Here is a 26,635-nt window from a genome sequence, read left to right on the forward strand (position 1 = left end):
TGCAGTATATGAATATAATTATATCGTTAATAATTTCTTTAGATACACGATTCCATATTTTATTAGCAGAAAAGCTTAAAACTACCACTTTTTATACACGCTATTAAAGACTTTGATGCTTAAAATGTTTAGGGAGAAATGGAATACTGGTGTGTATTTTTTCTTTAAAGTACCGAGACCAGCCATATACTGTAATACTGTATGTTTATGTTCCAAAATTAATATAGTCTATGGCCTTCACACGCGATATGCTCCTATTCTTTTTATGCTCAGTTACTAAGATTTCCCTTCAGTGGTAAAATTCCATATAAATATTCAATACGGGCACAGTAAAAACATTTAAATCTTTCTACGACCGACCCACGAGTGCCCCTGTCGGTCAACCAATCACGTACCGCTGTATTGCGCGTCACGATGTGCGAGGATGTAGCCAATGTACCGCGCACTTTGAATGGCTGCATCTGTATTAATCTTTTTTGGGCAGTTCTAAATTTGGCATGATGAATCACACTGTGTTACACTGCAACTTGCCAACCATGGATGCAAGTTTTGACATACGTTCTACATGGCTGCTTCAGTATGTCCTACTACTGTTATGGCTCACTTTGGACTTCGTGTTAAATATACTGATGGAAAAAGAAACGCAACTCCTCCTCCACACTCTGGCCCTCCCGTCTGTGTGGAAAAGACTGAAGAGTGACTCATTCTTGAAGAGGACCTGATGCCATTGCTGACGACTCCATTGCAGCCAAACCAGTTTGGTGTGACCTCTAGGAGATATGAGCAGAGGGCCTCTGACAGGTCACCTTGCTCTAAGGCCAGCAGTATGGACCCTCACTGTCCTGTCATGGATGCGGGCATTGTGTCTGGTGGCAGTTTCAGCAGCAGTTCGGGTGGCAGATCTGAAACGATCTCTCAGATGGACCAGTCTGTGTCGGTCCTGCTCTGGTGTGGTCACTCGAGGGCGACCGGATCTTGGACAGTCATCTGCAGTTGAGACACAGTGGAGCAGCTTACTCCATAGTGTCTGGCAAAACTGGCAAATGACATGCCCGTCTGCAGCACGCCAATGGCTCTCTCCCTTGCTTCTGGTGACATTCAAGGCATCATGCAATGCACAGAAAACTGACTAATTTTGGCTTTTTTTTGCAGTGACCTAAGCTTTGAATTAAGGCCTTTTTGAAGGTGACCTGATCAGGCATTGTTCCACCGGGACCTTTTTGGTTAAAAGTGTAACTAATGAGCTTTCGTGTGATTGTCAAATTGCAATGCCTCACTGCACAAGCTGTATTACTGGTCATAGAGCTTAAAACAAATTGACAACTTTTTGTAAAAGTACATAAGCTATAACTATAGTATTCTCATTCCAGAATATATTGCATTTCATTTAGTTCCATCAATATACAGTGCCTTGCGAAAGTATTTGGCCCCCTTGAACTTTTCAACCTTTTGCCACATTTCAGGCTTCAAACATAAAGATATAAATTTTTTATTTTATGTGAAGAATCACCAACAAGTGGGACACAATTGTGAAGTGGAACGAAATCTATTGGATTTTTGAAACTTTTTTAACTAATAAAAAAATGAAAAGTGGGGCGTGCAAAATTATTCGGCCCCTTTACTTTCAGTGCAGCAAACTCACTCCAGAAGTTCAGCGAGGATCTCTGAATGATCCAATGTTGTCCTAAATGACTGATGGTGATAAATAGAATCCACCTGTGTGTAATCAAGTCTCTGTATAAATGCACCTGCTCTGTGATAGTCTCAAGGTTCTGTTGAAAGCGCAGAGAGCATCATGAAGACCAAGGAACACACCAGGCAGGTCCGTAATACTGTTGTGGAGAAGTTTAAAGCCGGATTTGGATACAAAAAGATTTCCCAAGCTTCAAACATCCCAAGGAGCACTGTGCAAGCGATCATCTTGAAATGGAAGGAGTATCAGACCACTGCAAATCTACCAAGACCTGGCCGTCCCTCTAAACTTTCAGCTCAGACAAGGAGAAGACTGATCAGAGATGCAGCCAAGAGGCCCATGATCACTCTGGATGAACTGCAGAGAACTACAGCTGAGGTGGGAGAGTCTGTCCGTAGGACAACAATCAGTCTTACACTGCACAAATCTGGCCTTTATGGAAGAGTGGCAAGAAGAAAGCCATTTCTCAAAGATATCCATAAAAAGTCTCGTCTAAAGTTTGCCACAAGCCACCTGGGAGACACCCCAAACATGTGGAAGAAGGTGCTCTGGTCAGATGAAACCAAAATCGAACTTTTTGGCCACAATGCAAAACGATATGTTTGGTGTAAAAGCAACACAGCTCATCACCCTCAACACACCATCCCCACTGTCAAACATGGTGGTGGCAGCATCATGGTTTGGGCCTGCTTTTCTTCAGCAGGGACAGGGAAGATGGTTAAAATTGAGGGGAAGATGGATGCAGCCAAATACAGGACCATTCTGGATGAAAACCTGTTGGAGTCTGCAAAAGACCTGAAACTGGGACGGAGATTTATCTTCCAACAAGACAATGATCCCAAACATACAGCAAAATCTACAAAGGAATGGTTCACAAATAAACGTATCCAGGTGTTTGAATGGCCAAGTCAAAGTCCAGACCTGAATCCAATCGAGAATCTGTGGAAAGAGCTGAAAACTGCTGTTCACAAACGCTCTCCATCCAACCTCACTGAGCTCGAGCTGTTTTGCAAGGAAGAATGGGCAAGAATTTCAGTCTCTCGATGTGCAAAACTGATAGAGACATACCCCAAGCGACTTGCAGCTGTAATCGCAGCAAAAGGTGGCTCTACAAAGTATTAACGCAAGGGGGCCGAATAATTTTGCACGCCCCACTTTTCATTTTTTTATTAGTTAAAAAAGTTTCAAAAATCCAATAGATTTCGTTCCACTTCACAATTGTGTCCCACTTGTTGGTGATTCTTCACATAAAATAAAAAAATTATATCTTTATGTTTGAAGCCTGAAATGTGGCAAAAGGTTGAAAAGTTCAAGGGGGCCGAATACTTTCGCAAGGCACTGTATATTGATGGAACTAAATGAAATGCAATATATTCTGGAATGAGAATACTATAGTTATAGCTTATGTACTTTTACAAAAAGTTGTCAATTTGTTTTAAGCTCTATGACCAGTAATACAAATTCATAAGAAGGGTGACAAGACTGAACTAAGTAGTTATACAGGTAGTCATATGATTCTGACTTCCTTTTCATGTGAGGTTATAGAAAGTGGAAACTATGTGGAAATGCACTTAAAACCAAGAACAGGAGGTACTGTATTTCTTTATGCACATGTGTGTTACTTCTTTATGCAAGAAGGTGTGGAAACAGCTACATAGCCATTTGTCAAAACTGATACTCTGGCATTGTTCAAGCAATAGCTGGATGAAATTCCTGAATCACTTCCATGGAAAAAATATTAATAGAAGGAAGCCTATTATTGTTACCTGAGTCCAATTATTTTTTCTTTTATTTTTCAGCACTGCAAAGTACAATGTTCTTACATTCCTGCCAAGGTTCCTGTATTCGCAATTCAGAAGGGCAGCAAACGCTTTTTTCCTTTTCATTGCACTCCTCCAGGTAAGTTGCAATAAAGCATCAGAGGGAGAAATCCATAAATATTTAATACAGAAGAACATGCTTTTCTTAGTACTGTATCTAAGTACTTTACTATCTTCACATGGCATAATCATTAACATGATCATAAGAGTAAACCAGGAAATGTTATACAGATGCAGTCATAAATTTTTATAGAGAAATGGAGGCTGAACAGTATGCGTTACAATATAAACATTTATATTGATTTAAATCGTGTTCTGATTTAAATCGCAAACGCGTCTTTAATTATGTGTTTTTTAATCATAATCAGGCTAATGCATTTCTACATTTTCTGTATGAACCAGCTTAGAGGTTCATACAGAAAGACAGCTTGTGTTTAAATTGAGTGTAAGGTAATTTATGCTTCTAAAGTCATGGTCAGCATTTATTATTGTACTGTGCTGTAAACTTTTTCTGTGCCTAGTCACATTATTTTATAGCGTTTTTATTGCGTTATTAAATCCGGTGGCGCTGTGTGTTAGTTTCCTGACTCCCATGTCACATGGTCTGTGATTGAATCCCATGGAACTATGACTTTATTTTTTAACAAACATTTCTTTGAAAAAATGAAACGTTTACCTTGGTCAGAGATTAAATAAAACCTCACTCGCACCAAACAAATTTATATTTCTAAATATCACGACATGATCGAATTTAAGTCTTTTTAATAACAATGAAAAGTAACACCACAGCATTTCGCAATCACGCATTTGTTTCCAATCATGCAAAGTACAGTGATTCACCATGCCTTTCACATGCTCATAAAAGAGATTGATTTAGGAACATAAACATATTACCGTATGCAAACTGTACTGTATACAGTATGTATATGTATATTTAATGTCTTAACTGTGCCCGTTTAAGTATTGAATATTTATATGGAATTTTATCACTGAAGGGAAATTTTGGAACATAAACATACAGTATATAGCTGGTCTTGGTACTTTAAAGAAAACATACACACCAGTATTCCATTTCTCCCTAAACATTTTAAGCATCGAAGTCTTTAACTAATGTGATACTGGAGTCAACAAGCATACTTTTAGAATTTGATTAAAAGGGAATATAATATGGAATCGTGTATCTAAAGAAATTAATAACGATATAATTATATTCATGTACCGCAACACAAGAATAGTACACGCTGTACATTGTCTGTTGATAATGTTTATGTAGTGCTTTTTCAGCACTCTGCATGTGACCTTGCCGGTGGTGCTGTGAGTTAGGTTACTGACTCCCACGTCACATGGTCTGTGATCGAATCCCGCTGGAGCCAAGACTTTTTTTTTTTAACAAACATTTCTTTGAAAAAATGAAACGTTTCCCTGGGTCAGAGATTAAATAAAACCTCACTCGCACCAAACAAATTTATATTTCTAAATATCACAACATGATCGAATTTAAGTCATTTTAATAACAATGAATAGTCACCTAGGCGTTACAATATAAACATTTATATTGATTTAAATCGCAAACACAGGTTTAAATATATGTGTTTTTTGATTCACAATCAGACAAATGCAACATAAATTGATATCTTTGTCTTCTAAGTATCTTAATAAACTTTCAGCATAGCTTTCTCCCCGTTTAGATTTATTTTTCTTGGGATCTTGGGATCAAACGTGGAAAGATTAGATTGTAATCGTTTTTATTTTTTAAATACATTTCAGAAAAGTGTAATCTGTACTAAAAAGCTGTACACCACTTGCTATTAAGATACATTTTGTTATACTTTCGGGTTCGGATAGGACAGACACAAGAACTCAGACTTGCGGAGTTAAAGCAAGTTAAAGCCTTGATTTTATATATCACCTTTAAAAGTGGCATCTCAAAGCAAAGTAAATACCCAAAACTGATTGTACCCATCTGTCATGCTAATAAAGCATCTTGAATTGAATTGAGAGAGAGGGGGGGGGGGGAGGGCGAGCGAGAGAGAGAGAGAGCGAGAGAGCACAGCCAGGACAGACAGGCATCGCGTATCTAAGGAAATAGCAGTATAACCTTGTTCATGCACAAACAGTGGCATTATTATGACATTATTAATTTGGGTGTCTCCTCTTGCCAGGAAGCTCTAAATTGCATTTTGAGTGCAGTTTTTGACTTTTTTTTAATTGCAACCCGTAAATAAAGCTGATACTGTTTAGACTTATATGAGGATTTAGATTTATATTAGGATTATATACTTTGTGAAAAGTGATAGTCTTTTAACCTTTTCTGTGAATTCGCTTGTTATCTAACAAATGCATACTTTTAGAATTTGATTAACAGGGAATATAATATGGAATTGCGTATCTAAACAAATTAATAACGATATAATTATATTCATGTACTGTCTAAAGTTAATGCAACACGGAATTATTAAGAATTACCACCTCTTTTTACACTTGAGAACAAATTAGAACATTCCACTTAGTGGGCGGTGCATTGTTATCTCAATCACCTGCTAATTCGTTTTACACCACTGGACGACAGGAGAATGTGACTGTACTGTATCTGTACAGAATGTGTGTTTCAATCAATACAGTAATTGATTAAAATCGCAGTCGCGTGTTTAATTAAATGCCTTTTTGATTCACAATCTGAAAATGAAAACCGTGGTAAAGTCACCTTGAATTAAAAAAAAAAACGATTTTGGCACGCCTGTAGCATTTTCACGAAACCTCCTAGAGTTGTGAGAACACTTGCTTTGTGTATAAAGTACATTGTGACTGTTTTCACAGCATTCACTTGGTCGTTTTTATGCCATTTTTTGACCACTCCCGAATATTCCTATGTCCGTATCTTCGCAAGGGAATCAGTGCGAATTTTAATACTAATTAAATGACCCCGGGCACTTTCCACCCCCTCTACATTCTCAGAGTAGAACAGACTAACCTTCTAATGAAAGACGGTCCACCCCCCATGGACAGGAAAAGTGCCCACAGGCACTTAACTTAATATGGTCAGTAACAGTAAACAGTAACATGGTCAGAAGGAGCACGTACAAACGTTTCCGAAATAACCACATGTAAGACTCTGATGCTTAAAATGTTTAGGGATAAAGTGGAATACTGGTGTGTATTTTTCTTTAAACTACCAATACCAGCCACATACAGTCTGTAACGTAGGGATTTCTGTATGTCTTTATTTAGTGGTTACATTAGTGACAAAGGCTAAACATTTAGCTTCAGTAACACGTACATATCTCCCCTTTTTATAAAACGACATGGTTGAAAACTATTCCAGAGCCACTGTTGTTTCATCAGTGAAAAGTACATCATGAAATGCCTCTCCCTGTTCAATCCACTGGAAAAAAGAAAAGGAGCATAAAGCGTCTGATGGTCATAAACGATATTCATTTAGGAACAGCATTAGAGATATGTTTTTAACTGCACTGCATTGGAGAGAATACCATAGTGTGTTTTTTTTTGCTCCCTGGCGGAAACTGGCTTCCATAAGAATCAGTATGGCTCAGAGATACCCATAAATAAAGCTGATACTGTTTAGACTTTTAATTATTTAAAACTGTATTACAGCAGCACAATGCACAATGCAACGTAAATCACTATCTTTGTCTTCTGTGTAATAATGTTCACCTCTCTGTCCAGCAAATTAACAATAGTAATAATAATGAACTTTATTGTATATGGTGCCTTTAAAGGTGGCTCCTCAAAGCGCTTTACAGGTTAAAAACAATAACAACAATACTGTTAGGCTGGGCAAACGATTTTTTTTTAAGAAATACAAAATGAGATATAATGATGTGTTCCGGCTTAGACATTAACGAAGCACCGATGCACTGCAAGTACAACCCCCCTCTCTGCAGGAGTGCTGGCTGTGACGAATTAAACCGGTTTCACAGGTATTTTCAAAGTAGAAGGGGGCGAGATTTCCAGCGAAAGACACCTCCCCCTCCAAAGCCAAGGAAGTTCAGTACTTACTAGTTAAGAAAGCTAGGCTCCTCAATGAAATCGCTTTAACATGCTAATGCATTGGTGTAACAGTCCGGGCGTGGCAAGCTTCTAATGTCAACCCGACTACGGCGAAAGGAACCCTTCTTTCATTGGAAGACAATGAACATATTCTAGCCCTAAATGAATTAATAGCAAACATGGTTTACATTAAATACATTTTTCCAAGAAAGTTTAGCCTTTGTCACTAATGAAACCACTAAATACAGACATAAATAAAGACATCTTAAGATTTTTTAAATACATGACTTTGCAAAAAAATTATTTAAAAATAAAAACGATTACAAACGCCAGCGGAGAGAGAGAACAGGGGAGGGATGTTGGTTTTGCATAAGGGGCGGGGCTATGGAAATGAGGTCTATTTGAGAATGTGGAGTTACACGTTCTGGCAGTTTGTGAATTATCATTGTTGAGTATGGAGTGTTGAGGCAAAATGCAATTTAGCGCTTTCTGGCAAGAGGAGACCCCCAAATTAATAATGTAACATGCTATTGTTTGTGCATGAACATAGCTACTGTATACTGTTATTTCTTTAGATACGCGATTCCATGTTATTTTTTAATCCCTGGCGGGACTGGGAGTCCATAAGAATCGAGTAATAGGTTTCATTGCGCTTTGACAGATCGTCTTTAAATCAATTGTTGATTTAAAGGTTGACAGTAAATGTTTATATTGTAACGCATACTGTACAGCCTCTTTTTCTCAATAAAAATCTAAAAGATATTGATATTAAGAGAGAGCGTCTGCATCTATAACTTAGTTTTTAAAATTAGTCAAGCAATATGAAGCACCTCCTTTTACTTTTAAGTCCCTTAATTATCATTGAGCACAGCTTTCTCACCACTTAGATTAGAGAGAGAGAACATAGAGAGAGAGCGTAAAACCTGGTCGTAAAAGCTGTTCCTTTTTCTGATCACTCGCTCTCTGGATACACGTCTCACATGTCCTGTTCTTTGTTTTCCTAATTTGCTGATTATGCCTGCTGCAATCCACTCCTGCCCTCACACCTAAAGAAGACTATTTTAAATTTCTTTGCGCGGTCCATTGTGCAATTAACCCTTGTATGTGCTGTCCTTAAGGTGATATCACATAAAGGTGATATGTAAAATAATGTTTTTTATTATTGTTATAGAGAAACATGATCAGATTTTCCCCGGTTCAGAAAAAAGATCCAAAATATACGAGCTCTGGTTGAATGATAAGTGTCGCAGTTTAAATAATTTTCGTAGTTAGAAATTATAAAACGCTCTGTTAAAAGCAAGGGAGTTTTTATGTCCGTTACAGTAAAAGAAAATGCCTGACAAAGTAGGGCTTGGACAGATTCCAAGTGCATTTTTGCAATTTACGTTGCATTGTGCATTGTGCTGCTGTAATACAGTTTAAAATAATTAGAAGTCTAAACAGTATTTTTACTTTGCTTTGAGGTGACACTTTTAAAGGTGATATATAAAATCAAGGCTTTAACTTGCTTTAACTCCGCAATTCTGAGTTCTTGTGTCTGTCCTACTGTAAATCTTTCTAAGACCGACCAACCTGTCGGTCAACCAATCAGGTATCGCGGTATTTTGGGTCATCGCACATCACGATGCACGACGCCGTAGCCAATTACCTCCGGTACATGTCTGTACCGCGCACTTCTCTACACCCTCCCCCTCCTGTCTTTGAGTTAACTTTCTAAAGAAACTCCAGGACTCAGAAAGCACTTAAATTGATTGTGGCAGCTTACCATTATTGATACAACCATACATTCTTAATGTCAGGCCATCTGTCCTTGACCTGAAGCTGGGATACTAAGCATACAAACAGATGGCCAAAGAAGAAGAAATTCTGATTTTTCAATGGCTTGTCAAAGTTTGGACCCAAAACTCATTGAGATGTTGTGACAAGACATTAAGCAAGCTGTCCATGCAAGGCAGCCCTGTAGTTTCACAGAGTTGAAGGAGTAATGTGCCAAATGTGAGGGACTGTTAAAGGAACAGTTACATGAAACGTTAAGTTGCAGTCATTGCTGCTCAAGGGGGTGCCACTACTTACTGAATGTAAAGGTAAACTTAATCAAATGTGAATACTTAATGCATGATTTGCAGATAATTAAATGTTAAAAGAGTATCATTTTTGTAGTTTATTTAGTTAGGATCTTTTTTATTATTATTGTTGTTAATAATATGAAATCAACATTTCAGAAATATTTGAAGATTCTAAAGGTTTCACAAACTTATACTTATACATAGTATACATATATGATATATGAAAGCTTGTTATTTTTTCCATTATATATTTTGGTGTTGTGTTCAACTTGTTCTCATCCTCCTTTATCTCATTTTAGCAAATTCCAGATGTTTCACCAACGGGTCGCTATACCACCTTGGTGCCCCTGCTCTTCATCCTTCTTGTTGCAGCTGTGAAAGAGATAATAGAAGACTTGGTAACACCACTTTATATAATTAAAAGTCTGTTTTCTTTATCTTACCTTTTTTACAATTTTGATATACTTCAAAAGACATACTGGTGAAAAGTATTGGTGAAGGGTAATGTATAAAGCTAGAAATTACCGTACTTTTGTTAAGATTTGTCTGTAAGAATAATTAATCATTTCAAGTTACTGTTGAACAATACCAGATTTATCAGGAAACATTACAAACAGAATTTTTCCTGGGTGTGAAACCTCTTAGTTAAATTTTTAATTGGGCTAAATGATACCCACTGGAAAGGCTAGCTTGCCTCTGGAGATTCTGATCTGTAATCCATATTATATTCCCTATTAATCAAATTCTAAAAGTATGCTTCTGTTTACTTCGGTATCGAGCATATTCGCAGAAAAGCTTAAAACTATCACTTAAAACTATCACAGAGTACTGTATAGTGTATAAACGTCCAGTACAGTAACATGGTCAGAGGGAGCAAGGAGCACGTAAAAACGTTTCCGAAATAACCACATGTAAGACTTTGATACTTAAAATGTTTAGGGAGAAATGGAATACTGGTGTGTACTTTTTCTTTAAAGTACCGAGACCAGCCATATACAGTTGACATAATATGCTTATGTTCCTAAATTAATATTGTTTATGACCTTCAGATGCGTTATGCTCCTATTCTTTTTATGCTCAGCTACTAAAATTTCCCTTCAGTGGTAAAATTCCATATAAATATTCAATAGTAAGCGGATTAAAACGTGTACAGTAAAGACATTAAATAATTAAACCTTTCCACAACACCCCAACCCACCACGAGTGCCCCTGTCGCTCATTTTGGCCAACCAATCACGTACCGCGGTATGACGCGTTATGACGTAGGGAAATGCCCGCGGTACGTGTTTGTACCGCGCAGTTTGAATGGCTGCATCTGTATATCCGTAATTCTTTAAGAAGCATTTTGTGCTTCTGTATTGTGTATGTAGACATTGCTTCATAATTTGCTTTTCAGATAAGCCACCCTTGTCTTTGATGTGGTGTATATTTACGTAAGATATGGGTCAGTTAGTTTGTAGAATTCTTCTGTGACTAAAAGCATTCTTAAAAGGAACATATTGTAAAGAGATTAAAAAGAAAATCTGGTTTCCTTTCAGTTTGAAGTTTTAATTTCTATTATATCCAATACATCACCAACACTCTATTAAATACTAATCTTGTTGTCTTTTCTTGTTGGAATTCTGAAAACACTTTTATGAACTTTAAAAATAAATTACCTTAAACACACTTCTATTTCCATAATGTCTTTTAGAACACAGCCATCTGAAAACACAAAATTTTTTAGCATTATTTATTTCTGTGACTACATATGCCAAACAATATGTTTGGAGCACTTTACAGGTAACACTCAAAAAAGAGACAAAATGAAAATAACTATAAACAGAAATAAAGAAACAAAGGTAGTGATAAAAATGTGGAAAAGGGTGAAATTCTAACATAATAAAAGTCTAAATAAACAGATATGTTTTGAGTCTAGATTTAAAAACTGTAAAAACGAGTTACATTTCTCAGGTTGTTCCAGAGTTGTGGAGCAAGGAGGCTAAAAGCAATACTTGTACTGTGCCTATCAAAAGGTACTACTAAAAGATATGCCGTTAGCATGCATCTCTAAGGCTGATGTTTTTAAACAGGTACCAAAAAGAAAACAAATGTTTAATGTCTTGGGGTAATTTATTTTTTCATTTTCTGTTTCTCTTTTGCAATTTTTCATGTTATGTGGTTTCATTCAGAATTAGAGTTCGAGCTGGGACTTTGCTTCGGTTATGCATGTACAGATCAATTGATCCATCGAATTTTAGCACATATTACACCTAAAAAAGATATCTCTGGAATACCAAGTAATGTAGGTTGAAAGTGCTTATTTTTTGCTAATATTTTTTTACTGATCTTTTTACTACTATTACTATTTTTACTACTGTTTTTATTTTGTTTTGCAGAAACGTCACAAAGCTGATAATATGTTGAACAAGAAACAAACCCAAGGTAGGGATTTTTAATAACTGAAACCATTTTAGTTTTTGAAATCCACACTGATTTTTGTTTTTTAACATTTGTAAAGCAGCACTCCACAAAGGTGCTCAACAGTAACAGCACCCCTAATTGATTTCAATGTTTAACACTGTTTTTACTAGACTTAAATTGCTCTTTTACCATTAAAAGCATTATTAAAATGGCCTGGACATGCTTCTTTGTCATAAAATACCAGATTGGTTAATGAATAATAGTTACATTTTTTGTTTATAGTTCCAGCGCTCTTATCAGCATTTACACAATTTAATATGAAGTTTGGAAGCTACATTTTTGGGGACAAACTTGAATTTACACATTTTTAAATGTGTTTTAAAGACTTTTCTTCCGTAGTGTTTATCATTTTCCTTCACATCCCAACACCACATGCTTCCAACCGCCCCTAGGGGAGTTTGTGACTGGCAGGTCTCTCATGTTCAGGCATTTATACCATAGCCAAATGAGTGAGATAAGCATTTTGTGATGTAAATTGATAAGCATTTTAATAATGATTATGGCATAGTGGTGAAGTGGTTACCCTTGCTGCCTTGCAGTGCTGGGTTCCATGGTTCAATTCCTGGGGTTCTGTCTGCATGGAGTTTGTTTGTTCTCCCTGTTTTCGCTTGGGTTTCCTCCAGAAGCCACAATTTACTCCCACAGTCCAAAGACAAACAGTGTAGTGTAGTAAGTACAGTTAGGTTAATTGGATTCTAGGAAAATTTGGCTCTGGCGTGTTTTGGATAAAGCGTTCAGAAAATGGATGAACAATACATGATTCATTGTGTCATAATGGTAATGTACTTTTTCCTTGAGCATTTCTAACCAGAAGAATGAAAGTATGGAAATATTTTTTCTCTGCTTTTAAAGTGTTAAGAAATGGTGCTTGGGAGATCGTCTTCTGGGAGAAGGTAAGTAGCTATTTCTTAAGATATATGTCAAGTGTATGAGTGAGGAGAATAGGATTATATGTCATATAAATTATGTAGTTTTGCAATTCCAAGACATTCCTCGCATTATATGGTGTATGTATGATTAAAAGCAATTATTTATATCTTGGCAGTGAGTGAAACGAAGAGAACATTCACATTAAATTCCCAGAACCACCTATCAGTCTTCTTTAAGAAACGAAGAGCTGAATTTGGCATACTGAACAGAACTGTAATATAATAATAATGGCTTACACTTAGAGCTTTTCTGGACACTCCACTCAAAGTGCTTTACAGGTAATGGGGACTCCCCTCTACCACCACCAATGTGCAGCACCCACCTGGATGATGCGATGGCAGCCATAGTGTGCCAGAACGCTCGCTACACATCAGCTTTTAGTGGGGAGGAGAACTGAGTAATGAAGCCAATTCATAGATGGGGATTATTAGGAGGCCATGACTGGTAAGGTAATATTGGTAATATACAGTAGAGTGTTTTCTTCTGATGTGAATTTTGATGTGCATGCTAGGTGGCAGTATGACTAGAATGTTTTCATTGGTTAACTGAAAAAGAACATTCTGCGATCAGGCCTTTAACATGTTAAGGAGTATATCAAGAGATGATTTAAAGAAATTTCTGCTAAAACCAGAGTTTAACATGAGTTCCTATGACTCAGAGGTACTGGTTTTTAAGAGAGCATTAGTAGGGTGCATCATCAGTTCATTGCACAGTGGAATTCAATGGCTGCTTTGTCTATGTATCTTCTGACTGACACTCATGTTCCATTATCTACAGTACACTGTCAAGAGTGGTATAGCATACAACGTTCTTGGCCTGCAAAAACTAGAAGAGGTACAATTGCTATTTTTGGGTCCAATATTACAAGTCCAATATTATAATAGAAAATAATAACACTTTTTATTCTTAACTATCACAGGTAGATTTATGTATATTTGCTTTTAAAGATGTACAGCATAATTTTATGACTTCAAATAAAAAAAACTATTTTTTCTAGATATCGCAGACAAAGAAACGTATAGTCTGGCAGAACTATGCTTCACAGAACCACACTGCTGTACATCCTGTAGTGCTTATGTCCTACAAGTCTTACACTGCTTGTGAGTCATGACATCATTCAGGTCCTGCCCGGGGTCTAGTAGTTTCAGTGGTTTTGGGCTACAGTGATAGCAATGCATGAAGACATCATCTTGACTTAAACAGTCACTTCTGTCAATAAAAATATAACTGGGGTGGTTTAGGGCTGGGTGATATGGCCTAAAATTTATATCACGTTATAATTTTAATTTTGGACGGTAACCGTATCACAATATATTTTTTTCTAATAATTTCAATAGAACATGCTTTAAAAGGAGTACAAGACTTGGATAGTAAGTTTTTTATTGCCTGGAGTTAACTATTAGGTTATTATTAACTTTTGGTTATCTACTGTTTTGTTCCTTTAGTATTTTTGAAATTTCACATTAAACTGAAGTAGTGTGTAATGTCCTTCCACCGCTGGCTTTTCTTGTCATAAGGACAACGACTAGTTAATGACTCGGGCAGCAATGTCTGTGTTGTGGCTTTTCTTTTCACACCGACACTAGAACTGCTTGATTCAGAGCGCATTCTCGTATTTTCCTCATACTCGCATACATCTTCTGTCTTTAGGTGATAGAAGAGGTTGCTTTTATTACTGTCTGTGCCTAAATTGTCGCCCGACATAGTTTGCAGATTATCATTTTCTGCTCGTGGTCAGACTTTTTAAATCCGAACCATTTCCAAACAACCGATGAAGCACCTTTCTTTTCAGGACACCTGTTCACGTCTCGCTAACGCCGCCTTTATCCATTATCCATATCCATCCGTATTTGTGTTTGCAGACGGGCACACCGAACACGTGCGTTTGTTTTCACAGAAAAGGGAAGAGGACCCCTGCATGTTTTTATTGTCTGCAATTATTCTCAGATGCGTCATAAACCGGATGTCTGAACAGATTTCCAAATATCAGCAAGATGAATATTTTCAGAATTATATAATTGGAGCTAATATATGGCAGAATTTTAAACTATGACAGGTCAATAGTAAAAAAAAAAATGGTTTGCGATGGTGCTGGCAGCGCAATCTATGTAAACATTAAAATCCATTCTCAACCAGTATAAATGGTATAGCCAAATCCATATCATGGCACATATACCTATACCGGTTATACCATCCACCCCTAGGGTGGTGGATCAAATGGTCTCATTTTACAGTGACACAGAACTTTATATACTGCAGTATAACATACACATTTAACAAAACTAAACTATTAACAAACTAAAATTTAACTCATTTAACACATTTAAGACTATAAACATAATTTTTCATAATAGTATTTTCATTCCTAAAACTCACTGATCACGTTTCATTTATCTTACCTGGAAACAAAAATACAATGTCAGGGATTCCAGATGACCTTCTTTTTCAATGGTACTGGACACACATAGACCAAGATGCTTCAATGGAGGCCAAAACAAGGCTCAAGCATGCGGATACAGGTCCAGCCATTCAGAATGCATGACGGATATTGCAGCAATTTGCAGTGTCCATGCCCCAGAGCAATGTAACGCACCGCATTATTAAAAAAAAACTTTTTGGACTGCACAATTTTGTACAGCTGCCAGGTGGTGCAGTGAATGCTTAACATGGCATATGGAAGCATTTGGGCTGTTGCCAGACAGCGCTTGGTTTTGAATCCCGGTCAGTGCTGGGCCCCTTGAGACAATCTTTTTCCAGTTGTAGAATGTAAGTTGCATACTGTTTAAACGTTTTATTACTTTTAAACTGTGTATTACAGTATGTTAAACATTTAATTAATTAAAATGTAGGTCTATTTTATTAAAATACAATTACTCAGTTATATTATAAAAAGAGTTTATTATTATTATAGAGTAGCTTGTTGTGAGGATAGCCAGCAGCCATGTCACCCTGCAACTTATATTTGGCAACCCACTGAAGCTAAGCAGGTGTGAGCCTGGTCAGTATCTGGATGGGAGACCTCCTGGGAAAAACTAAGGTTGCTGCTGGAAGAGGTGTTTGTAAGGCCAGCATGGGGTGCTCACCCTGCGGTCCATGTGGGTCCTAATGCCCCAGTATAGTCACGGGGACACTACACTGTAAACAAGCGCCGTCTTTTGGATGAGACGTAAAACCGAGGTCCTGACTCTCTGTGGTCATTAAAAATCCCAGGGTGCTTTTCGGAAAGAGTAGGGGTGTGACCCCAGCGTCCTGGCCAAATTTCCCATGACTATGAATTGGCATTAAACGATTAATTACTAATATGAATTCATGCTCTATGAATTGGTTACATTACTTTGTTCTCCTCCCCCCCCCCCCCCACTCCGACGGCAGGCGGAGCGACGCGCCGGTTGGAGTATTCTCAGTCGCATTTAATGGCAACGTCAGCTCAAAGATTTGGTTCAAACCACCAAATGGAGACGGGCAAGCCGACAAGCGGACCCTGCTGATGCGGGATTAACGCTAGGATGAGAGAGAGAGCTTGTTGTGAAGATGAACCTTTTTCAGGTTTACATCTGCATTGAGAAAATCTATATTTTGTCAGTGAACAGGTCAGTAATCAAGAAACAACTTTAACTTTACAAATAAACTAAAAATTCTGGTAGCTGAAAACAAAAACAGAAGTATAACTTATTATATACGTGATACATTAGATAGTATTAGTAGTTAAATGTATGAAAAAGTCCATGACAGTATTCAACCTTTTTCATAAATATTTTATGCATCAAAGTTTTTTACTTGGCAACTTACAGTGGATATTTTGGAAGTTTTAATGTGTTTGTTCTACCTGTATAAAGTTTTTATATTGTACTTCATATAATATTTTATCCTTTTCTGAGAATATGTAGTAAAAACACTGTACTTGTTGTTATTGAAAAAAAAGTTGTACTGATTTAATACCAGTAGGGAATATTAATATGGAATCATGTAATTAAGCAGCTAAAAATGTAACTTGTGAATATTTCGGAAACATTTTCACATGTTCATTTAAATCCCAGAGAGACCATTGCTTTGGTTTTCTTTTACATAGCCAGACATTTAAAAAAAGTGTATTATTATAGTTTGATGTTGTTGTAACAGAAGGAATAAGGTTCTTGATCCCGAGATGAAGTAAAACAGATGAGTTTATTGCATGCAAGGAACAATAAAGCCGAAGTCTTGTTTCCCGCAAGAAACAACAAAACCGAAGTATTGTTCGATGTGCCGGTACAAACTTTTAGGTTATATAGTCCTTGCTTGCTGCTTCAGACGTCATTCGATGTTATGGTAAGGGGGGGAGGGGGGTCATGGTATTTGGCCAAATGGTCAGTTTAAGATTATGCCCCCAGGGGGTTCCTTGCTCGCATCTGGAATCCTTATCAGTTAACCCCCTTTCCTGCCATAAACCCCTGTTGCTTAGAAGTCTAATTTTCAGGCAGAACTGACTTAAGTTAATAACCCTTTTAACAACTTGTCTCTTACTTCAATGTGAACATGATTTGCCTTATTTTGTCTTAATACCAATTTCAGCAACGATTAATCACTAAACAATTTAACTTTAAATTTTGATTCTAAAAATATATATTTCACACATATTGTACTGTAGTAGCTTTCAAACCATATAGTACCATTCTGTATTTACGGTTTATTTATATATTTCTATATCTCTTATATCATACTGCAGTTGATTACTGCACTATATGATATAATACACAGTACTGCACAGACCAAAAACATACTGGAAGGTTTGCCTCCCGCCATTCCACAAATGCATATCCCATATTCTATGAAGTCAGATCCACAGATATACCGACACAGTAGCTTACACAGCAGTGTGTTCCTATACTGTATAAATATACTGTATATTCAGAATGAAACTGTATGGTTTCAAAGCCAGTACAGAACAGTATGTGTGAAATATGTTTTAAACAAAATGTAATCTTATATCATCAAATATTATCTTAATGTGGATGTAAACCTGAGAGAGGCAGATCTCGTTTGCAACACCCTATAATAATAAACTCTTTTTATACAGCCCGTTATGTAAAAAATATAGCCAAAAGGATTGCTCTAAAGGTTAATTCCAAGCTGAAAAGACAAGACTCAATGTGTCTTCTCTATAACTTTTCAGCTTACTGCTCATCCATGGTCATTCATTATTAAAATTATTAATAATATATTCCGAATTGCATTTAAATTAGAACGTTTTTACAAATATAAAAAGAGGTGATACACAACGTGTCTCCTCTATAACTCAGTTTATAAACTCAGTTTACAGAAAAATTGCCCCAGAGCCACATAAAATTGTCTATGCCCTTCTTGTGTCTAATTTCCAGGGAGTAACCCTATTACAAAAGGGAACAGAGCATCGGTCCTTGATTATGGTTAAACAGTACATATGATGACTGGTGGAGTTTCAGCATTCACTTTTCTGTGATCTGTACAGAACCGTGATGTCCCATCAAGATTTTGTACCAATAAGCGGGGAACTCCACAGACTTCCTTGTTTTAATTAAACCGTGCTCCAGCAAAAAGTACAGTTTAACATCTTCTGCAGCACTTCTAGTTTAGCAGGTTTTATGTGATAAGCACATTGTTCAATGGGGGTGACATTACCCAAGTCTATATCGCTGTCGGACACGTTTGAGTCGGATTGTCTGTTAAACAGAGCGCCCTCCGATAAATTTAACTACTTTTTCCTTCTTTTTCTGTTTCAGCTAAATGAGGCAAATACTAAGTCAAATCAGTCAGGATCTCGGAGTTGAATAAGCGAGTGCTTTGGTCTAAAATATTTTGTGTAAGACCGTTTGCATCTAGACAGTGTACATTAGCAAACAACAGTCACTGGCTCACTTAAAGGTATAACATGTCTATCTTCACTATCATGGTTCGATTTCAAAATATTGATAAGCTGTTCTCCAGTTACTGGCAATTGTTCTTCCCTCCTTTGTTTGGCTTAAAGCTTTAAGAAATTCTTAATCACGAAACTATCACTTATAATAATTCATCCAGATGCACACGCTTACGCCGGAGCCAATTTTGCCAGAAACATCCTCCCAGTAAGTCTTTAAACTGCATAGTACTTTACAGTACAATATACGGTTTAAGGTTTTGAATTTCAATTTAAATTGTTGGCTGATTACTTGTTGCTGAAATTTGGATTAAGACAAAATATAGAATTTCTCAATTCGGATGTTAACCTGAAAGAGGCACATCGCGTTCACAACAAGCTATAATAGTGAACTCATTTTATATGTTAGGCTATGTAACAAACAAAGTAAAAGTAATGTTCTGATCGGGCTTTGAACCGCCTGTGTGCAGCATGCTACATCATGGTCCATGAGCGTTCCATTGTCAATTACCACTATAAGGACAATAAAAGTAAAAAAAAAACGAATGTCAAAATGTTTCCAAAACATCCAGTTGTTATATTTTTAGTTGCTTAGTTACACGATTCCATATTAATATTATTATCAAGTGGTATTAAATCATTACAACTTTTTTTTACAATTACAACAAGTGATGTTCTTACTACGTGTTCTCAGAAAAGGAAAAAAATAATATATGTGTATAGTATATAAACTTTGTAATGTTATAACAAGCACATTAAAACCTTTCCATTACCCACTGTAAGTCACCAAGTTAGACTTTGATGCATAAAATAATTATGAAGAAGGTGGAATACTGTTGTGTACTTTTTTATATTTAGCTACCACTACCATCTGCTGTGTGTACATTAGGTATGTATAACTTTATACTTCTGTTTTTATTTTTCGCTACCAAATTTTACCATTGGATTTTCCCTATGAGGATGTAAACTTGAAAAAGGTACATCACATTCACAAGCTACAGTATAATAATAAACTCTTTTTATATATCTAACTGAGCATTGATTGCTTGCATTGATTACTTGCTTTTATAAAATATAGTTTTAAAATTAATTTAATATTTAACACCAGTTTAAAATGAATGAAAGTCTAAACAGTACACACCTTAAATTCTGTAATTCAAAAAAGATTGTCCCTCAGCACTAATCAGGATATTGTTCTGTCCAAAAGGGCTGAAATGAGCAAACGTCTAACTCTTACCAACTGTCATTTATATGCAACATGTTGGCTTTACACTTATTTACTTGCAGAACAGTCAAGAATAGTTATTTTTTTAATTTAATTTTTTTTTTGGTTTATTAGATTTCTATTGCACATGCCATTAAAAATCCATTTGTGTACCATAGGTTGCCGACCCCTGCTTTAGATAAACCAAATCACTGCATATGTACTACTACATTAGACTTTGTGGGAAATGCTGACTCCCGGGCCACTGTATGTAAATCAGAAACGTACGTATAATAACGTATCTGATCACTATTAATAGTAACTTATTATTAATAACATTATAATATGGAATTGCGAAACTAAAGAAATTAATAATGATATTAATTTAAGGATCTAAATGTAATATATTTATATAGTTGGTAGTAATAATAATAATAATAATAATAATAATAATAATAATAATAATAATAATAATAATTGCTTACACTTATATAGCGCTTTTCTGGAGACTTCACTCAAAGCTCTTTACAGGTAAAGGGGACTCCCCTCCACCACCACCAATACTATGGTAGTATTACCGTAGTCCAATTTCTTTATGAACGTTTTATTTTTTCACATTCACCCATGATTACTTTCTAAACACTTTAAGCTGTTTGTTTCAGCCATGTTTCCAAGCGGCCAGCTGGTGCAGCAGGTTTGTCAATAGAGCCCTACTTGGGATATTCGAATTCAATACCTGCTTAGGGCACTTTGGGAAAGTTTTTCTTCTAACAAACAAAGACTCCTTTTTAAAAAATAAAATAGTAAATATTATGTGCACTATATTAACATATCTAACATGTTTATATATCACAATGTACAGATGCAGCCATTCAAAACGAGTGGGGTACGCTGCGGTAAAACGTGGTGGGTGTGTCGCATCACAACGCGTCAGAACGCGTCATACTGCATAATAAAGCAGTTATGATAATAGTATCCGGAATCACAGCCAGGTGGAGCTAACAAAGCTTTACCTCTCATGTACAGAATTTGAGCTGTCGCCAGAAAATGGTTTCAAATCCCAGTCACTGCTGAGGGACAATCTTTGGCCAATTAAGAATTTAAGTTTGTATGCTCTTTAGACTTTTCATTTCTAAACTGTGTATTACAGCATGTTAATCATTGGAGTATTTTGTAAAAGCACGATTGCTCAGTTGGACAAAAGTACACACACTTCCACCTTCATCATAAATATGTTAATTGTGCAGATATATTTTATGTATCAAAGTCTTTAATTTTTACATGGGTTCTGGCTTTAACGAGCTTGTTCTAACATTATTAAGCTTATATTCTGTACTTCCTAAAATGTTATAACGTTTTATCCTTTTCTAAGAATACATAATAAGAACACCACTTGCTGTTATTGTAAAAAGATTAAATTCAATTACATTTATTTTTATATAGCGCAATTCACAACAAAGTTGCCCCAAGACGCTTAACAATGCAATTGACAATACATTTTGTCAATACAAAACTGAAGAACAGAAGACAACATAGGAGAGGAACCAAAAACACCTTAGTAAGGAGAAAAAAAACCTCTAGGGGTCCAAGGTCAACTGGTTGCCCAACTCCTTTGGGCATGCTAACATTATGTAATTAAAAAAAGGAAATTATGAGGGTATTAATCCATCCATCCATCATGCCTTCTGTGTGTAAGTTTTCCATGCAGATCTCTGTAGACCAGTAAATTCCTCTTAAACGATAGCTATATCCATGATGTCCCTCTTGGATCCATGGCAGTGATGCAGCATCCAACTCAGATGCTACCCAGCCCCGGCACCATCCAGACTTGTGGGGAGGAGAATAGGATAGTTTGGTCAGAACAGATGTATCTACCTTGTGGGCCATCATAGAGACACACAATGGCATGTACAGCAGCACCAGCAGCCATGGTTGCAGCAGGCTATAATGTAAGGCTAGGCTGAAGTAATAGGTCTTCAGTCTAGATTTGAATACTGAGATTGACTTGGCATCCCGAATATGGGGTGGGAGACTGTTCCATAAGATAAATGTTGTAGTGATTTAACATCACTTAATAGTTATATGAATATGGAATTGTGTAAGCAGCTAAAATATCACAGGTGGACATTTTGGAAACATTTTATTTTTTTAAAATTTTGTATTATCCTTATAGTGGTAATGGACAAAGGGCTGCACTCGATGGTTCAAAGCGCGATCAGAGTATTAGTTTCGGTTTGTTTCTTATATAGTGAATACATATAAATAGTCCACTGTTATAACTTGTTGTTGGGTCTGGTGTGAATTTGTATAACTTGATAAATTAAGTGATGGTTTTGTGATTAAGGATTTCTTTGCGAAAATCTTTAAGTTAAACAAAGGAGGGAAGAAGGGTTATTTTTACAAATGGCACTGACTGATTCTGACTGATTTAGTTTCCCTCATTTAGCTGAAACGGATAAAGAAATCATGCAGGAGTTATATGTATTGGAAGGCTCCCTGTTTTATTAACAGATACTCCAACTTAAACCCGTGTCGTACAGTGATATACAATAGATGTGGGTAATGTCATCCCCATTAAACAATAAATCCTGTTAAACTAGAAGCATTGCAGTAGGTGATAAACTGTACATTATTTACTGAAGCACAGTTGAGTTCAAAGAAGGAAGTCTTTGAACTAAGTAAAGTTAGCTTGTTCGAAAATGATTTTGGCACGCAGGTAGCTTTTTCACGAAACCTCCTAGAGTTACGAAAACACTTGCTGTGTGTACAAAGTACATTTTGACTGTTTTCACAGCCTTAAGTATGTTGTTTTTAAGCCATATTTTTGACCACGCTTGAATATTCTTTTGTTCATATCTTCGCAAGGGAAACACAGAAACCCTTCAAACCAAATGCATTTTAAAGACCCCAACTAACAGTGAGCTAATTCTCTTTTTGTAAACCTCCGATTTTTCATTGATGCGTAATTACGCACTAACTGGAACCCTGGGGGACCGATGTGTACACAAGTTCACAACACGAGAAATACTGCTCAATACTGCTTTGTGCGAGAAATCCATATATCACCATAGAAAGCAGAATAGCACAGTCTCCAATTACTCAGACTGTAAGCACGGGAATAACATTGATTTCTGAAACCCTTTCTTTATGTCCTGTTTTCATTCAGTTAATTACACAATACTCCTGACAGCAGGAAAATTCCTATTCTTTACTCAGCAGCTTATTAAAAACAGCACCCATGATGTTCGAACAGATTTTTTACACAGAAGACTGACACAGCTTTGTGTTGTGAATCTCTTATTCTCGTGCTTTTATTTAATGTGGCACTATGCATTGGGATGAGGGTATGCTGTTCACAAGCAAATAGCATTTAAACCACTAAGCATTAAAAGTAAGTGTTTTACACACTAAGCAGGTCCTCTGACCTTTCCAAGCCGTGATTTGGGCTGTGAAACCTCTTTTAGTTTTTTTTTCTGATTTTTTCAATATTGCACCATTAGACATGCAATACACTGGGATAGTGGGGTCTTCTTCATGACTCAATAGCTTTTAAAGCACAACACCCACAGTGCTGCAACTAAGTGTTTTACACACTTGACAGGTTCTCTGACCTTTTCCAACTTTGTTTTGGGTTGTGAAACTGTTCTTTATTTTTTTATGATTTTCTGAAGATAACACTACAGGTAAAATGTTGCAACCAAGTGTTTTACACACCAGACAGCCCCCCTCACCATATACAACCTTGCTTTGGGTTGTGAAACTTTTTTTTAATTTTTGTATGAGTTTTTCAATATGGCATCATAGAGAGGCGGTACATGGGGATAGTGTGATGCTATTCATGAGTCAATAGCTTTTCAAGCACAACATTCGAAATGCTGCAGCCAAGTGTTTTACATACTAAGGAGGCCCGCTTATCTTTCATTGTCATGATTTTGAATGTGAGTCCCTTCCATAATGTTTTATTATTTTGGAAGATAGCACCACTGGACAGGCAATACACGGGGATAGGGGGTCGCAATCCCCAAATGACTCAATAGCTTTCAAACCACAATACTCAGTGCTGCAACCAATCTAGACAGGCCCTCTGACCTTTCACAACGTTGTGTTGGTTTGTGAATCTTTTCTGTAATGTTTTATAATTTTTGGAATACTGCACCATTAGACAGGCAATACACTGGGATGGGGGGTGCTTCCTTAATATGGTCAAAAGGAGCATGTAAAAATGTTTCCAAAATAACTTAATGTAAGACTTTGATGCTTAACATGTTTAGGAAGAAAGTGGAATACTGGTGTGTATTTTTTCTTTAAAATACCAATACTAGCCATATACAGTTTGTAATGTAGGGATTTCTATATTTATGTCTTTATTTAGTGGTTACATTAGTGACAAAGGCTAAAGGCTAGCTTCAGTAACGAGTATGCCGTATGGCCGACATTACATCCTTTTGTAATGACAATATACTGTAGTATTGATAATATTTATTGTCAGTAATAATATCAGTGGCAGTTTGAAATTATTCGTTGTTTTTAATAAATGACTTAGCTTCAAACATGTTGTGATATTTAGAAATATAAAAAATGTCAATATAGTCAATATTTGCTATTTTAGTTTTTCAAAGAAATGTTTGTTAAAAGAAAACTGATGGCGACAGCAGGGCTTGACCCACGGACCTCAAGCTTATAATGCTCATGCTTAATCCATCACGCCACAGACGCAATCATGTGGGGAGCAGTGAAACTGAAATATACATATCCATAGAAAGTGTCTTATACTACTGTTTGAGCTACAGTACATGAATATAATTATATCTTTATTAATTTCTTTAGATACGCAATTCCGTATTATATTTCCTATTAATCAAATTCTAAAAGTATGCTTTTGTTAACTCCAATAACCAGTGTATTCACAGAAAAGGTTAAAACATTATTACTTTTCACAAAGTATATAAACTTAATATGGTCAGAAGGGCCATGTAAAAACGTTTCATAATATGTTATCATTACATAATATGTTTATGTTCCTAAATTAATATCGTTTATGATCATCAGACACATTATGCTCCTCTTCTCTTCAGTGGGGCAGGTTAAGACAAGCCTTTACAGCAAGACTTAAAACAAAATCGTATATATTATAATTATAATCGACAATATCAAAGTGGTATTAAAAGACCACTGAAAATATAATAATGTATGTGAGCATTATTAACAGTATTAATGTATAAATAATAAATAATAATTTCAAACTTAAAGTTATTTGTTTTCATAACCTTTACTTTCTTATTAAAACGCCTATTTATGAGACCGGATGTTTCAGATGTCAATAACTTTACGAAAAATGACACAAAGCCTTTAATCCACAGACATTTAAATTTTTTTTACACCTTTTCTTTAAACGATATCTAGTACCTGAAACCTTTGAAACCTTAGTTTGAATAAAGCAGGTTCCCAGGTGAGAGTGAGTTCATAACACAAGAATGCATTATGCTACATTTTTATGCAACAGTTGAAGAATTTCTGAAGTCAAAAACATAAAAAATAATAATAATTATAATAATAATTGCTTACACTTATATAGCGCTTTTCTGGACACTCCACTCAAAGCGCTTTACAGGTAATGGGGACTCCCCTCCACCACCACCAATGTGTAGCATCCACCTGGATGATGCGACGGCAGCCATAGTGCACCAGAACGCTCACCACACATCAGCTATCAGTGGAGGGGAGAGCAGAGTAATGAAGCCAGTTCAGAGATGTAACATAATATCAACTGATTCTTTTAATTTTTAAAGAAAATCAAAAATAAGAAACAATAACATGTGCCCTGCTTAAAAATATACATTGCATGACTTTAAAAGCCATAAAAAATGGGTTTAGAGCAGTGGTTCTCAAACTGTGGTACGCGTACCGGCAGTGGTACGTGGAGTGCCGCCAAGTGGTACGCCAAATGACCCTGGAACTGTGTCGTGTGCGCTGTAAAATCGGGAAGGGTTTTCATATTTTGTATTTTAATACGTGTCGAATACGAAGCCTACGTACTACGATACAGTGCGCGCTAATACTTCAGTGGACACAAGAGATACTCTGTAATTCTATACCACTCTATAGGGAATGCGTGCTACGGATGCAAGTGACCAATTGTATTTAAAAAAAGCTACTGTATCTCCAGCAAATAGGGAGAAAGGAGAATGTGCGTGATTTTGGAACTATGCCAATGTTCTAAACACAGGAATGCATAGAAATATGTCCTACGAACGCAGGTAATCTTGTGAGCACACGAAAGCGTGATAACAGAAAAATATTTAAGAATGTTCTAATTTGAGAAAAATACACCGAGCATCTCTGTGTTTCGCTCCCATGCGCATGAAATAAAAACTTTAAATAAATACGGAAATAAAAACGGAAACGCGGAAAAATGCAAGCTTGCGTATTGCTAAAGCAGTTAAGCTACACTATTTTTGAAGAACCTTATTTACCGTTGGCAAAAGACCTGACACGTATTATGTGTATAGAAAAAGCTGCTAAACAGCTCGACCTGCTGCCCCCATCCCCCTGAAAGACACAGTAATTCATAGAATTATTGAA

At 36.4% G+C, this 26,635-nt stretch overlaps 1 protein-coding gene across 5 annotated transcripts in view; it reads left to right on the forward strand.

Moving 5' to 3' along the window:
- Positions 1-26,635, forward strand: part of atp8a1 (ATPase phospholipid transporting 8A1) — a 347,507-nt gene that overhangs the window by 86,940 nt on the left and 233,932 nt on the right. For 4 of the 5 annotated variants that reach the window (XM_088627575.1, XM_088627593.1, XM_088627583.1 and 1 more), the window contains exons 3-6: positions 3,493-3,592; positions 9,887-9,985; positions 11,966-12,011; positions 12,903-12,943. In XM_088627575.1, the coding sequence (XP_088483701.1) occupies positions 3,493-3,592; positions 9,887-9,985; positions 11,966-12,011; positions 12,903-12,943 (286 nt within the window). Of the gene's footprint in view, positions 1-3,492; positions 3,593-9,886; positions 9,986-11,965; positions 12,012-12,902; positions 12,944-26,635 lie in introns of those variants that run through there. The other variant, XM_088627606.1, reaches the window with a different exon arrangement.

Source organism: Lepisosteus platostomus, chromosome 1, assembly GCF_059453375.1.
Source record: "Lepisosteus platostomus isolate fLepPlt1 chromosome 1, fLepPlt1.hap1, whole genome shotgun sequence".
Classification (NCBI taxonomy): domain Eukaryota; kingdom Metazoa; phylum Chordata; class Actinopteri; order Semionotiformes; family Lepisosteidae; genus Lepisosteus; species Lepisosteus platostomus.